Raw genomic sequence first — 14,459 nt, forward strand, 5'->3', positions numbered from 1 at the left:
CTCCTGCATTTTGCCTGGCTGGGAAGGCAAACATAGATGCATCATACTCTACTGTTCAGTTCTCATTTGGTAGCATAGAGCTGCAGCGACTGCAAACACTGCAAGGAAAGGCTTAAGTTCAATCAATAACGTTGTCTTAGGACTGGATCTTGCCACCCTTATTCATGTGCCTGTAACATCAGTGCCATTTCTGTCAGTAGCAGGGCTGAAGGAGCAAGGTCTTACCAACATACAGGTGGTAGAATCTGGTCCTTGGAATTTAAGGGGCCAGTGATTTCAACAGTTGTAAATCAGCATAGCTTAATGGAAATAGATATAGTTGCATCTGTGGGAATGAATTTGTTTTTGCTTAGGTTTTGCAAACTCCTTTTTGCATTTAAACCCCTACATATCGATTATGAAGTTCCCATTCATCTCCATCTAATATAAGAGGTCCAAAAGTCTCCCTGCAAAAACATCATGTTTCCCAGGACGTCACTTATTCCCAAGACAGTTTCTCTTAGCTGATTTCTTTTTTCTTATAAAAGGATGTTGCTGCCCGTGGGTTGGACCTGCCTCAAGTCACCTGGATTGTTCAGGTAGGTTTCTGGGGGTTTTGTGTGTGTAAAATATTTGCAGTTGTATTCAGATGGGGGAGCCTCCTAGTGATATTCTGTTCTTTCAGGCCCAGATCCTGCAATATGAGTACATGTGAGGAAGGGTCCATTGCAGAGTCCCAATGACTCCTCAGCAGAGAAATAGTCTCCACTAGCAGATCCTGTGTTTCCTTTATGCCAAAGGATTCTCAAATACCCTTTGTCTTTTTATCCGGAGCAGGTTCAGGGGTTAATCTTACGTTGTAGAAGCTCCATGAGTTTTTCATTCTGTTTTCTTTTTTCCTAATCCAGCCTTTTTAGCAGATAAATAATATTCCATGAATAGAAAAGAATTAGAGCCTGATCCTGCCAGGTTCTGGCCACTTTTAATGTAATGCTGCGCTCCCCATTGCAGGCATGGCTGAGGACCCAATTCCTTGAGGAGTTTGAGTACATGCCTTACTATAAGCCCCTGTGTAGCTCCAGAGGCTTCATCTTGAAAACCTAGCCACATTGCTAATTTAAGCCCTTGTATACTCTCCTAGAGCAGCAAGCACACAGCACCTTTCAGGATTAGGCAGTTCTTAGGGTTTCCTCTGAAGATCTGATACTGTGCCATTGGTGTCCACATGAATTTTGTCTGTGTTTTCAATGGAAGTAGAATCAAGCCTTAATGAAATGTCAGGCTTTAATTTCAGGTGCCAGGGGAGAGGATGTGTGTGAAACTTCAGCTCTCCTTTAATTTAAAAAAAAAAAAAAAAAAGTTAAGTTTACAAGTTGGCTTTGCAAAATACAGGGAATGATGTTGAACCGAAAGTTTTCACACATTAAGTGACCGTTGGGTAAGCAGAATGGGCTGCTCAACCTTGACAAAGCAGCCTTTTAATTTCTAGCACATCCCTTTAGGGAACAAGTAGGATTATAATTTTGGCTAAAAAATAATCAATTTTTTTCAGAAATTAGCTGCTCGGACTGGAGTGAGGGAGCAGAGTCTTTCGTTCCTGGGCCCAGTTACACTTGCCATACTCAACACGGTGCAAATTATCTGAGGCCCTGGGAGACTGCTGCTTGTCCAGAAGGTGAAAGCTCAGCTGTCCTGAGAACTGTGTCCAAGAGCACTGACCTGCAGGGAGCAATTAGATTGCTCACAGCATCTTACTCACACCTCTAGCCAGTAGAAAATTTGCCAGAGGGCACAGGTATAAACACTAGAGTGGGCTTTGGTTGTTGGGGTTTTTTTTCCCAGTTAAACTGCTGAGGGCTTATTTCTAAGTAGCATGTGTGTGTGTGTGTGTGCACACGCGTTCGCTTTTCCAGGAGGAGAAAAAAAATCATGTCCCACTTTATAGGATCCTGCAAGCTCTGCTGAGCAGCTTGAATTCCCACTGAAGTCAATGAGAGGCATTGGCGCGTTAGCAGTGGCTTAATCAAAATTCTGAGAGAGCCTGATAGGTACAAATGGCAAGACAGTGGGTCCGGAGACATCACCTGCTCCTTTCACTGCACGCCGCGTGCGGGGCTTACACCTGCGTATTGCCCCTGGTTCTTTTCTGCCGGGTAACCATCAGCGATTTGCTTTAATCAACCCAGTGGTTTAGCCCGACTGTAAATTTGAACCGTTCCCCTTTCCTCCCCGATGCACAGCAGGCAGCTTGTCGCGCTGTGTGGGCATTTCTGCTTAAAAAAAAAAAAAAGAGGCAAACAGGTTCCTGACGAGCCTGTGTAGAAATAAAATGTAAAAAAGCGAAGAGAGACACCGAGTTGGGGAAACTGTCCTATTATCTGAAACTTGGCCAATGTGTCACATTCACATGTCAAAACCCTGCGATGGCTGATGGGGCTGAGTGATGGTTCCAGAGATGAGTCCGATGGGCTCTTTATAAACAGCCCCTCTCTAAGGTAGGCAAGAGACCCAGTTTTTATTTAGCTCCCTTTTTAGGCAAACGGACACAAAGCGGCATGTTTGTAATCAGCTCCGCTGCGTTTTGTTTAATTCTTCCTTTCTCCTTGTGTTCCCCTTTTGAAGTACAACGCTCCGGTTTCACCTGCGGAATACGTCCACCGGATCGGAAGGACGGCTCGGATTGGCTGTCACGGGAACAGCCTGCTCATCCTGATTCCTTCGGAGGCAGAATATGTCAACTCGCTGGCTTCTCACAAGATTAAGTGAGTCAGAGACCCGAACAAAAGTTCCAGCTCCTCCTAGCTAATTAACCTTCCATGGCACTTTCAGAGGGACCGTGTCTTGTACATGTTTTAATAAGAGTTATTAATTCTTGTGATCCCGGACTAGCCCCAGCATAGCAGAAGGAGGGAACTGAAACCTGTAATGTAATCAAGCATGACAAATTTATTGCACGAGTGAATGCGTGTGTGGTGTTAGGAAGGAGGTGAGACGCTCAATGATTCATTGCACCCCACTGTTACCTTGAGGGCTCTGGGTTTCAGTCTTGCCTACACGGAGTTCACATTCAAGGGAGCCCAGCCTATTGGACACTTGTCCACATCATGTTGTCAGAGTTGGTACTTTCTCTCCAGGAGAGAGCCAGGAGGGGAACTGCTACAGAGTTATGGGTCACAACTGACAGGTAGTTGGCCAAACCATGCTGTATAAATGGAATGGAGAAAGCTATTACAAGGTATATTTCGAATGCATTGGTAGAACTTGATATGGCCTCTGGGTTAGGAAGACATGAGCAGTGCAGGCTGGCTAAGACCAAGAGGTGTTGGCCAAGACAAGTCAGGAGGCTCCTGGTATTTGCCAGCTTTGGCTCACCTGGGAACGAGGAAGTAGGGGTGAAGAAGGCAAGACCAGCTAAATAAGGAAACGGAGAGCTGATATATGGGTACAGTGACGGCCTCCATGAAGTGAGGTCTTGAGCATCAGTCTGTAGCTAACAAGTGCCCCTCTCATAAAAACCACCTCTGGGGCACTACCTTTCTTAGCTGCCTCCCGAGTAAAACCAAAACCGAATGAGCCTTAAGGAGTGCCCTCCAGGGTGGGTCTGGCTGCCTTTAGGTTCAGTGCAGGGAAGCTTGCACTGTTCCCAGCTGCCTTGGGGAGAGAGAGTTGTGCCTCCAGGTCAGCTGTAATTCCTGTAATTCTCGGGTGAAAAAGTCAATCTTTACACAGCACCGTCCATCCTGGAGGAGGAACCTCCCTACACTACCCCTTTCCTAATTACTGCCGCCAGATCCCAGAGCTGTGCACCAGTCTGCTGGACTTGCCTGCCTTCCTCGGCTCCCCGAATCCCCGTCTCTTGGCATTTCAGAACAACAGCCAAGTGAAATCACTTCGGTGCAGCACCAGTTTTGATGGAGCCCTGTAAACGCCGACGCGCAAATTATCTGGCTTCTATTTTACGCGTTTATGCGGGGTGGGGCAGCTCAACATCAAATTTGGTTTTGCATTTTTGAAATAAACAAACGCTGGCAGTAAATACGGGCTTATTCTCGGCTGTGAGCCACTTAGTGGTCTAACAAAGAGCCATCCATCATCCCAGGTAACTATCTATTAAGCAGACACCAGCAAGACAAGGAGGGCTAAGCTGACAGGGGTTTTTTTCATGTAACAAACAGCACTGACATTTAAAGGTGAAATCCCACATAATTGTGAATTTTTAACTCCAACTGGAAAGTTGTATTTTATTTTATTTTTTTTTTAATGATGATTTTTTGGGTGGGGGAGGGCAAAATGGTTTGCGTTTGCCCATATTTTGCTCTGAATTTTTAATTCGAAAAGTTTCTTTTGTTTTTGTTTTTCTAGCAAGTTTAAGGGAGTAGTGTCTCCTGCTCAACCTGGCAATTATAGCACTTACGGAGACCTGTTGTTGAGAGAGGCATCTGTTTGGGCATCCTTAGACTGATGCTTTCCATTGCTCAACTGGAAGGGATGGATGTGAATCTATTCCTGCCTTCTGAATTCAGTGCAGCTGAAGTCCACAGAAGACTGCCTGCCTAGGGCTTATTTTGTTTGCTTGTTTGGGAGTTTGTTTTTTGCTTTAATTTCCTTAATAAAGTGTACCGTCTGTGGGATCAAGGACTTCTGGATAATGGAGTGCAGTTCACCTACAGTTTTCAGATCAGAAGAAATGCTTGTCTAATTAGCACAGGAGGGTGGTTTGGCCTGTGTGTAGTATATCCCGTGCTCTTCCAAAGCAAGTAGTTCAAGTGTGCACGTGCGCACACGTTTAAAGGGGCAATAGGATACTGAACCGTGCTGATGAATTACAGAGATGATTCATGAAGGCAGCTTGAAGCTCAGGGCAGCAAGTGCCATCAGCACAAGTTGCCCCCACCTTTCACAAACAGAGCATGATGGGGAGAATGCTGACAATTCAATTTAGCATCGAGGGCAAAGCCTGTGCCAGCCTGCCGCCAGCTCCGCTCGGGCACTGATCGCTCATGTTTATCTGGGCTCAATCTTCTTTTCATCTTTCCATTCAGGCTGTGTAAATGGTTTGGCTTTGTATTATTTTTTTTTTCCCCTTGCTTCATTTAAAATCGGTGTTCATAATGAGCTCCTGACGGGGTTGTTGAAATGTAAATCCTTTGTAAAAAGTTGGGGGTTTTTTTTCTAAGCAGCTAATTCTCCCGACAGACGCCTGTCATCCTCCACTGGTGTAGATTAGCAGTGTTGGGCTGACTTCTATCAGAATAGGATCTGGCCCAGAATTTTATCCGTACCGGAGGATATAAAGGGGTAGGTCAAGAACTGTTGATACCCAAGCAATGGGACCAGGCATGGGCTTCTTCCAGGATGGACATCTACTTCAGGATTAGGGGTAACTGCCTTGGAAATTGGAAATCACTCGCAATTAATTTCCACGCATATCTGAAGCCTGTACTTGGCTTCTGTAGGATTTACTTTGGCCAAAACCCTCTCGCTGTGGCTCTGGTGAGAAAAGCAATGCCCACTGGAGCTTAAGAAAGTTGCACGACTGCCTCAACAACTCTTATTTTGTAGCATTGCATAATTCGATGTTGCTTTTCCCTTCCCTTGTCACGAGCGCACATGCACTGACTTAGATGAATTTTCCTTCTTTTTTTTTTAAGGTTACCCTCCAAAATGTTGCGCCTCAGCACTGTGTCTAACTAACACATTTTCCTTCAAAGGAAGGCAACAAGAAGCAGGCAAAACGCTGCCGAGAGTTGGGTATTTCCTCCTTGTGCTTACGTCTCTTTTAGTTCCTTCATGTGCAATCTAGCAGCGCCTGCCTCGACAGCCATCAGATAATTTCTTTATCTCCTAACGGCGGCCTAACTAATTTATACAGGAAAGCGCATCACCGTGAAGGCACGAGTCGTTCCCCCACCCCCGCGCACGCTGCTCCCTGCTGTGAACGGAGCTCACATATCTGTAAGGCAGCGAGCTGGCAGCATGCCAGGAGAGAGGAGAAAGGGAGAAGGGGATGACACGTCTCAGACACATCAATGTCAAAGGCTTGACATTTTCATTCATAGCTGTGTCAAAACAACCTTTGGGGGTATGGGGAGAAATGCCTTTCTCTTGCTTAAGTGGTTGCCATTTATGTTTTAATTTACTGTTATACTTTTCAAAAACAAACAGAAGAACCCTCAGTTGTCTTTTTATGCTCCATTTCCCTTCCTCCTGTGTCTCTCCCCCCTCCTTTCTCCACCTCTGTGCTCTCCACGAAGGAATCCTTTCTCTCTGAGATTCCCCAGCTACATCAAGACAGCCTCCCGCATGGGCTGGGACGCGACCGTGCACAATCACGGCCTGCAACCCTTTGGGCTAAACTGTTGCTTCTCTGGACTAGCTCTTTACCTTTCTCTCGCGCATGATTGCGATGTTTCTGTCGCGGAGGCTTGGAGGCCAGTTACTGAAGAAATTGCGTTTGCCCCATTTCGTTGAACTGGGTAGGACTGGTCAAGGTTTGTTAGAACGGTAGGGGGAAGCTTTCCCGCGTGCCACGCTCGTCTCCAGCTCTGTGATTTAGAGACGCGACCGTGGCGTTGAGAGCGTTTAGCCCTCACTTCTTTCCCAGCTTCTGCCACTGATCCCCCGTGTGTCCTTAAAAAAGTTGCTTTACTCTCTCTGCTCGTCCCTTCATGTCTCGTACGGTATTGCGAAGGTTGATCAATTCCTGTTAGTTGAGGCAACGAAGTGCAAAGTGTTAACGCTCCTTCTTTTCTATCCCACTCGTTTCTATTCACTTAGTAGGATTCTAAACCAAGTTGATCCAAACTCGGTTCCCTTTCAAACAGATGTAAGTATAAAAGACCAGCGCTGACTTTGGTACACCTCATTTGGGTTTACGCCAGTACAGCAAGGAGAATAGTTTAGTTTCTTCTATAGAGAGATAAACTCGCCCATTTGTGAAACGTAGCCACGTGGAAACCCGGGCCCAAACCTTCAAATAGTTAGGTGTGAGTTTAGCTTCTCACGAGAGTAGGCCCACTGAAATCAGTGGAACTATTCACATGCTTAATTTTTTAAGGATGTGCTGAATTTGCAGAATCAGGGCCATAGACAAGTGTCTTACAGCTGGGAGTGGAAAATTGATCACCTGATTGAACGTGCAGGAAAAAACTGTAGGTAGACACATGGAGACTAAGTGCCAAGTATGGCATTTGGCTGCCACACCTGATTGATTCCTGTGGTTTAAAAAACTGCCAGAGGGCCCTGGATGATCACAGGTGGCTTTACACTTCTTGGAGCAGAGATGTTGGATTCTCTCTTCTCGAGTTGTGATCCTGGGAAGGAAAGTATAAAAGAAAGGAATGCAAGGCAATTTAAAGGCTGGCAGAAAAATGTCCGTCGTAGACATGAGCGAGCTGGAGAACAAGCTAACTCAATAAGCCAAGCCCTGACCCAGGCAACGTTGTGCTCGGTCGGGATGACCGCAGGATGCGGTGGACAAGGGGGAGGTGTACTTGTCTGCCGTGAAGTGCTCTGCAGGGTTTGCTTTCAGGGGTGTTGGGGTGGGGAGTGGTCCAGGAGACTCCATCATTTCCGCCCTAGGTCCTAGGTTTTTAACCACTGTATTTCTGAATGAGAGGAGCCTCACCTTAGTAGATTTTTGATTATCAGAAGAGAGCCACCACCGAGTGACACAGAGACTGCTCGCTCCCTACCCAAGAGCTGTTCGAGCAGCCTCAGCAGTGCTTCCATGCCCTGCTGATCTGGGAATCGCCTGATGGGTCTGGAAGGAGGAGTTTCACGCGTGGCATTTGAAGCCCCTGAGCATTTGGCCAAAAAATTCTCTTGTTCTTGTATTTCTAATGTTGCTTTTTAAAATGAGGGCTCAGAGACTGGTGGCAGAGAGGAGGGTTAAAGGAAGCACATACCATACCAGAGAAAAGTGTATTTTCTCTCTCTGATTTACTCCAAATTTGGGTTGGACTCTCATAATGTAGGACTGCCCACATGACCCAACGCTGGTTCTGTTGAAGTCAATGGCAGAACTTCCATTAGCTTCAACAAGACTAAGGTCTGACCTGTAGTGAATGATAGCTGAACTGCCAAATGGGTTTGGCTTTTTTTTTTTATTTAGAGGCTAACTGGACAAATGAAATATGAAAATCCCAGCTTTCTAGACTTTTTATGCCACCCTTGTTCCAAAATCCTGTCCCTAACTTCCAGCCTCGTCAGCCCCATGTTTCTAGCCAAAAAAAAGATGGTTTTGTGGTTCAAGCACAGCTGTAGAGGTTAAGAGTCTTGACTGCAGGTTTTGGCTCTGAATAAATCATTTAAACTCTCTGTACTCTGCAGCACAGTGATGACAACACTTTTCCGATATACAGGAAAGCTTAAAAAGGTGACCAGCAGTAGAAACGATAAATTGAGTTTCTACCAGTTTGCATTTTGTTTCTCACTGGTTTCTGATGCATAAAGATGGAGCTCGTGGTTAAAGAGGTTTCTTCCTTGCTTGTTTGTTACATTAGTAATATCAGGTGCTGGTTTCTTTTTGAGGACCGGAGAATTAGATCTATCTTGATATCACGACTGAGTGAACCGGATCCCACTGAGACAAGAAGAAGTTATCGAAATAAAAATCTTTGGTTGATGCGGGTGGGAGATGGTCCTTAACAGGAGAGAAGAGCTTACATGTCTGAGTCCTCAAAGTATAACAATGTACTTGTTCCTTCAAGTAAGGGTTGAATGTTTTGCCCGAGTTCTTGTTTCCTAAGCACTACTCTACTGAAACTAGAGGAAACAAGAAGTACGAGGAAAACTTGAGACACTTTCAAGGCTGTATATGTATGTGCAGCATCTCTAGTGATTGCCAAATTTTCATGGTGACTGAAGCCAAATTCCTGGATAAGATGCTGGATAAATGTATAGGACGTTATGGTCAGGCTGAACTTGTAGGTCTTCATCTCCCTTGCCACTCCACCCCTCTTGGTTATCACTGGTTGGGTCTGACTCCCATGGGATGGAAGAGAAACCATTTCTGTGCAGAAAGGTTGATGTTGCCCTGGAGAAGTGACCATTTTTCTCTTCTTTTGTGCTGTTTCAGGGTCTCAGAAATGAAGATGGAGGACATTTTGGCCAACTTAGTGAAGGACGATCGTTTCAAGGGGCGCCAATGGGGAAACAAAGTGAGTTATTTTGGTGGTTTGGAATTGCTTTGGTTTCATTCAGTAACTATGTTGTCTCGCTCAAAGAAAAAGGTGTATAAAGCCATATTGTAAGGTAATGCAAACCTTCATATTCTTCACTTGCTCCATTTGTGCCCCTTTAAACTTTTGTCCCAAAATGGCAGTCTTGGCTTAGACTCTTAGCTTAGCAAAAGTTTCATACCAGACTGTGTTCTTGCAAAGGCTGCAGTTGGCATGACACACTGTTTGTGGTCCGTTTGCTGTATTGTGAAATATTAGGAGACATAAAAAATGACACAACAGTCATTCAAGCAAATGAACAAAGGATGCTGTGTGCTGTGTTATCCAGGCTTTAATATTATTTTATTTTGTTTTGGAGAAGCCTGATTGAAACCTTGATGGAGCTGATAGGAGACATTTTACTGAGTCTAGCTTTGGGTTTGGGTCAGCATTTTAGTTGCTAATTCATAAAATTCAGGCATTTGCACTGGTTTTTTCTGCCATCGGCACAGATTGCATTCTGTAAGAGCCTCAATCTTAAAGAAAACTTGAGCAAATGTCAAGCATTACCCAGGTTTATTTTTCCACTCGCTTATTATTTTGCCAGTTCGCTTATTCAGTTATTCCACGCAACAGTCTTCAGCTTGTCCACTGTCTTCTAGTTTCCCGGCAGATGGTTCTGTTAGGAGCTGTGGCTTGTTTTCAGTAAAAAGCATGCTCTGGAAGAATATTCATACCTCCAGCATGCCCTGCATTTTTACAGATATTAAGCTTACCTGAGGAAACACTTTTCACACCCAGATTTTCCCAGCCCTTCACAAATCCTTATTATGGCTAAATCCTGGTTTATAAAGTAGTCCAGGAAATATGTAGTTTAATAAGCATGGGGACATGTGTGGAGGTTAGTATAAAATGTTTGGCAGTGTGAGTTTAGAATTGCTGTGTTACTCTAAAAGTCACTTAAAATTGCTTTTCTGTGCACAAACTGTCACTGCCGTGCCCTTGGAAGCAGGCTCTGTGGGTCCCATGCAGAGATTGAGAATCTCCTCATTAAAATGATTATAAAATTCCATTTCTAGCCCTCGAAAGATGTCTTTACTTTAAATTTGACGCTGATACAGGACTGAAGGTAACTCGTGCAAGACCCAAGATGCAGGGAACTTAAGGAGGAGGGGACGGGGAAAGGAAAATATTTCTTTGACAGGTATCAGTTTGGTTTTTAAACAGCAGCTGTTGGAAGGTGTCCAGAAGGTTTTGGGTACTCACCCCTTGTAATGCCCATGGTGCATCTGAATAAGAAATCAGCGGCCTCTTGAAATAACGTGGTTTTAGCCTCTTTGGAGCTCACTGTGCCTATCTGTAGAATAATGCTAATACCAAACCAGCAAGGCTGGTTACACAGATTGATGAATTAATATTTATAAAGGGCTTTCAAAATGTAAAGCATATTATAACTTTTAAGTAGTCGTGTCCTAATTGAAATACAGCCCCTCTGAACGGTAGTTTAATGCTCGATTTCAGCGGAGCTATAAAATGTATTTTTAACCCTGCTGCAGGATTTTATACCAGCAGAAACTGAAGGTTTTGCCTGACGCTGGTCTAAAGGACTAGGACCAAGAAAGGAAATATCTAGTAGTGGGAAAATCCTTTCAAGTGTAATAGGAATGAAATCACCATAGTTCTGTGGATGTTATATGTAGGGTTTCACAGGAATTACTCTTAAACATCTCGAAAAGGTAGTAAAGGCTCCAGTCATTCTATAGATTTTTTTTTTTATGGCAACGTATAGAGATCTATAGCTGGGCCCTAATTCTCTCTCTAACTCTATATGGTGTTTAAAAAAAATCCAGGAAGGTTATTCTCTTTTAAAGTCTATAAGACATTTTTCAAAGATCCGGGAGACCAAGACGTGGATGTACTCGACCGTGCGTGGAGCAGGCCGTGGTCGGAAGTTTTAATTTCCGCTTGTTACAAAAGACCTAAACTAACTCAACTATGGCTTTGCCGCCCGCGAATTACAGTTATCTTTACCTTATCAGGTCTCCGTGCGTGGTGTCATGTATATATTATACTCGAGCACACAGCCACCTCATTATAATGCTCTTTGTTTCTCACTGCCTTGACTGAAGTCCATTATAAGTACCGCCTTGGAACACACTTTTTTGGGCTTCTGTGCGCAGCCAGGGAGCAAGCTGAAGCGCCTGTAAAATGTATATTTTATATTTAGACGTATAAAATATATATGTGGCTCTGTCTGGGTGTGTGAGTGTTCACCTGCCTACAAAGAGAATAAATTTGATCTTTCAACTTTTACTGAGGGGGGAAAAAAACTTGTTGGGTTCTAGGGACTGTGTGTGGGGGTTGGAAAAAAAAGTTATTAAAACAAAATCCTTCATTTTGTTTTAAAGTACCATGGTAGCAGTAGACATTATGGCCTTTTTCTTTTCTTCTTTTTTTTTTCGTCTTTCCTTAACCCTAAGAACATTCCCACCTGCTCTGATCTTATTGTATTTCTATATTCCTTCTCCCATTAATCCTCTTGAAGGCATGGCGCATTACAGGAGATAAGTTAGCTTGTAAACTTGCTCAGCTACTCTGCTATACGTTCATTGAAGAGCAAGTTCTCTAAAGCAGCCGCTCATCCTGAATTTTGGGGTTGGGTCCCAGGGCAAGAGGACTTCTGTCTGGAATTGGGAAAATCGGCCCATAGTTGGCTGGCTGCCTCTGGCTTCATGCAGTGTCTGCAGAGAGGACGTGCTTATTGCCCCCCAGCCGCAGCACCATCCGTAAAACGACTATACTGCTTCTGGTTCGGGAAGTAGCCTCTCAGCACCGCCGATTAGCTGGCCTGCAGCACAAAACGAAGGCAGTTACACGAACCTGAACCAGAAGTGCTCAGTTGAGGATCTAGGCTTGTGTCCTGGATTTTGCTATATAAAAGCGGTCACTTTTTAAAGCCACCTGGCACACACCATAGGGTTGAAACCCTCGCACAAGTTTGCATGCTAGCTTACCACGCAATAACTGGCTCATTTAACCGTGCTCATAATGAAACTGGAGAGTTAGCCTCCCTGATGCCAAGATGCCCCAGTTTTAACGGCCATAATTTTCTGTCTTAAGAAACACATTGTCGAGTCTTTCTTTTCCTGGCATGTTTTTTTTTTCTCATAATGGCACGAAATGGTTTTAAAAACCTTGCAACACTGTACATGTCTCTTTTGGCTTGCAGTAATATCCATTGGGTTAGTTATGCCCGTGTGTGGAGACCAGCCAAAAATGGGACCTCATTCTGCGAGGCACTGCTTAAAAATAGGGTATTGGAAACTCTCATTAGTTAGTTGTATTAACTGAGAGCATAAATGCATCGAGAAAGGGAAGGAATCTAGCAAAGCATGAGCACAATCCTTTATCTTTTAGGCCTTAGCGTCTGGTGTAAGGGCATCCAAGTGAGTCTTCCCATTGACTACTTGCAGGGATAGGGCTTACTCATGTGAGTAAAAATATGCAGGACCGCTTGCAGTCGACATCCAGTAAAATCGCTTTTATTATCCGTCCAGAGATTGAGGCAGTGCAGCGTGTGGCGCGCGGCGGTTTTTCTTTGCACAGCTTGGCTCCAAGTCTGAGTCAGTTTTTAAATTTAGAATTTATTTATTTTAGACCAACCTCCCTGGAAGGCAGGAATCAAAACCCGGCTTTTTTTTTTCCCCTGCCCATTAGGGGGCAATTTTAAAATGAAATCTTTCTCAAGGGGATGAAGGGGATAAGAGACCGGGTGGGGGCGGGAGAAGGGGAAACACTGTTTTCTAAGCACATTATGTTTTCTGCCGTTCGCTTTATTTATTTTTTCCGCATTTTATTTTTCTCGAACTGACCTTGCACTTTGGAAATTATGCACCTATTTTTTTAATTTTTTTTTTTATCCCTTATTTTAGTCTTATTTTCTTTCTCTCCCCCCCCCCCCCCCCCCCCCCTGGAGAAGAAACTCCCCCCCCCCCCCCCCCCGCACTAGGAAGAAGAGATACCTCATTTTGAAACCTAAAGGGGGGAATAAGAAAAGTCCTTTGTAATATATTGCCATATTATCACTAAATCCCCTGACAGTTGTGACACAGAAGCAAGTCACCTGTCACTTAAGCTTGAGGTCTCTTTAATTTTCTCCAGGAATTCGCACCAGGCTGTCTTTAATTTGAGGCCTTTATTGGAATTCTGAAACCTTTCTGCCTCCCCAGCGCTCAGATCTATTCTGAGTGCTGTTACAGAATGTATACAATAACCAACAGAGGGATTCGGAGAGGGCTGAAGCACTGTTTATTTAACACTCTGGAGGGATTTTCGTGCTTATTCGGTCCTGGCTACCCGGCTTTCAATATCGCTTTGACAACCGTTATGCCCTTCTCATTAATTTTAAACAGTTAAAACACAGGAAAAAGAGAAAAAGTTTTCATTATTAAAGTGCTTTACTTTTTAATAACAGAGGATTCTGTCCGCCAGGGGAAAGGGCAATCTCGCTAATTTTACATTCATATTAAAAAACCCTGGGAAGGTGACACTCGGTGCTGTCGGGGAGGCTTAACAAAAGGGAAGCGGGGGTTGAAGGGGGGGGGAAGGAAGTTTTATGTTTCACGGCAGCAGAAACTTGTTAACGCCGGCGACAAATGTCCGGTTTGGGGAGGCGACTCCGCTTGTAGCGTGCAAAGCCCTTGGGTGGACCCTCCGCTCATCCGATTGACTGGCCGAGCAGGTGAGAAGGGCGCCCGACTAAGGCAGAGCACATAAATAAAGTGTGCCCCGTTTTGTGCCGGTGCATCCCAGAGAGAGCAGGCAGTAGAGATGGGGACTTTGTGCATCTTGAAAGGGAGAGAAGGTTAGTTCTCATCCAAGCTGGATAGTGAGTGAATATGAATTTTAGTACCTGTTCACATGCACTTCACAAAGCTGCTGTAACAGGAAGCGGGGACTTGAATAGCAACGATAATCTGACCAGGTTCAAGGTGCAGCGCCAAAGCCGCAGATAGAAAAATTGTGCAGGGCTTCAGCTGGTCCAGATGTGGTGTTTTGTTATGCCGGTGTAAATCAGGAGCAGCACCAGACAGCCCCAAGGACTTGTCTTCGGTGAAATGTTCTACCAACATGCAAACCAGTGAAGCTGATGGAGTTAGGCCAGCAAAGGCTTTGGGCCCTTTGTGCGTGGATCAGGCCAGCCCTTCTTAATCCCTGACTTTGCCTAGTATGAGGATTCAGTTTAAACATGAAATGGTGCTCAGCACAGTGTGGAGCACGGTGCTGCTTGCATTTCTGGCAGGAATAGCGGTTTGGATA

At 44.6% G+C, this 14,459-nt stretch overlaps 1 protein-coding gene across 1 annotated transcript in view; it reads left to right on the forward strand.

Annotated features, from left to right (window-relative positions):
- DDX31 (DEAD-box helicase 31) overlaps window positions 1-14,459 on the forward strand; it is a 67,411-nt gene that overhangs the window by 27,231 nt on the left and 25,721 nt on the right. The window contains exons 15-17 of the mRNA XM_006029805.2: window positions 528-578; window positions 2,602-2,741; window positions 9,059-9,140. Coding sequence (XP_006029867.1) covers window positions 528-578; window positions 2,602-2,741; window positions 9,059-9,140 — 273 coding nt within the window. The remainder of the gene's footprint in view (window positions 1-527; window positions 579-2,601; window positions 2,742-9,058; window positions 9,141-14,459) is intronic.

The sequence above is a fragment of the Alligator sinensis genome, unplaced genomic scaffold (assembly GCF_000455745.1).
Source record: "Alligator sinensis unplaced genomic scaffold, ASM45574v1 scaffold829_1, whole genome shotgun sequence".
In the NCBI taxonomy this organism is placed as follows: Eukaryota; Metazoa; Chordata; order Crocodylia; family Alligatoridae; genus Alligator; species Alligator sinensis.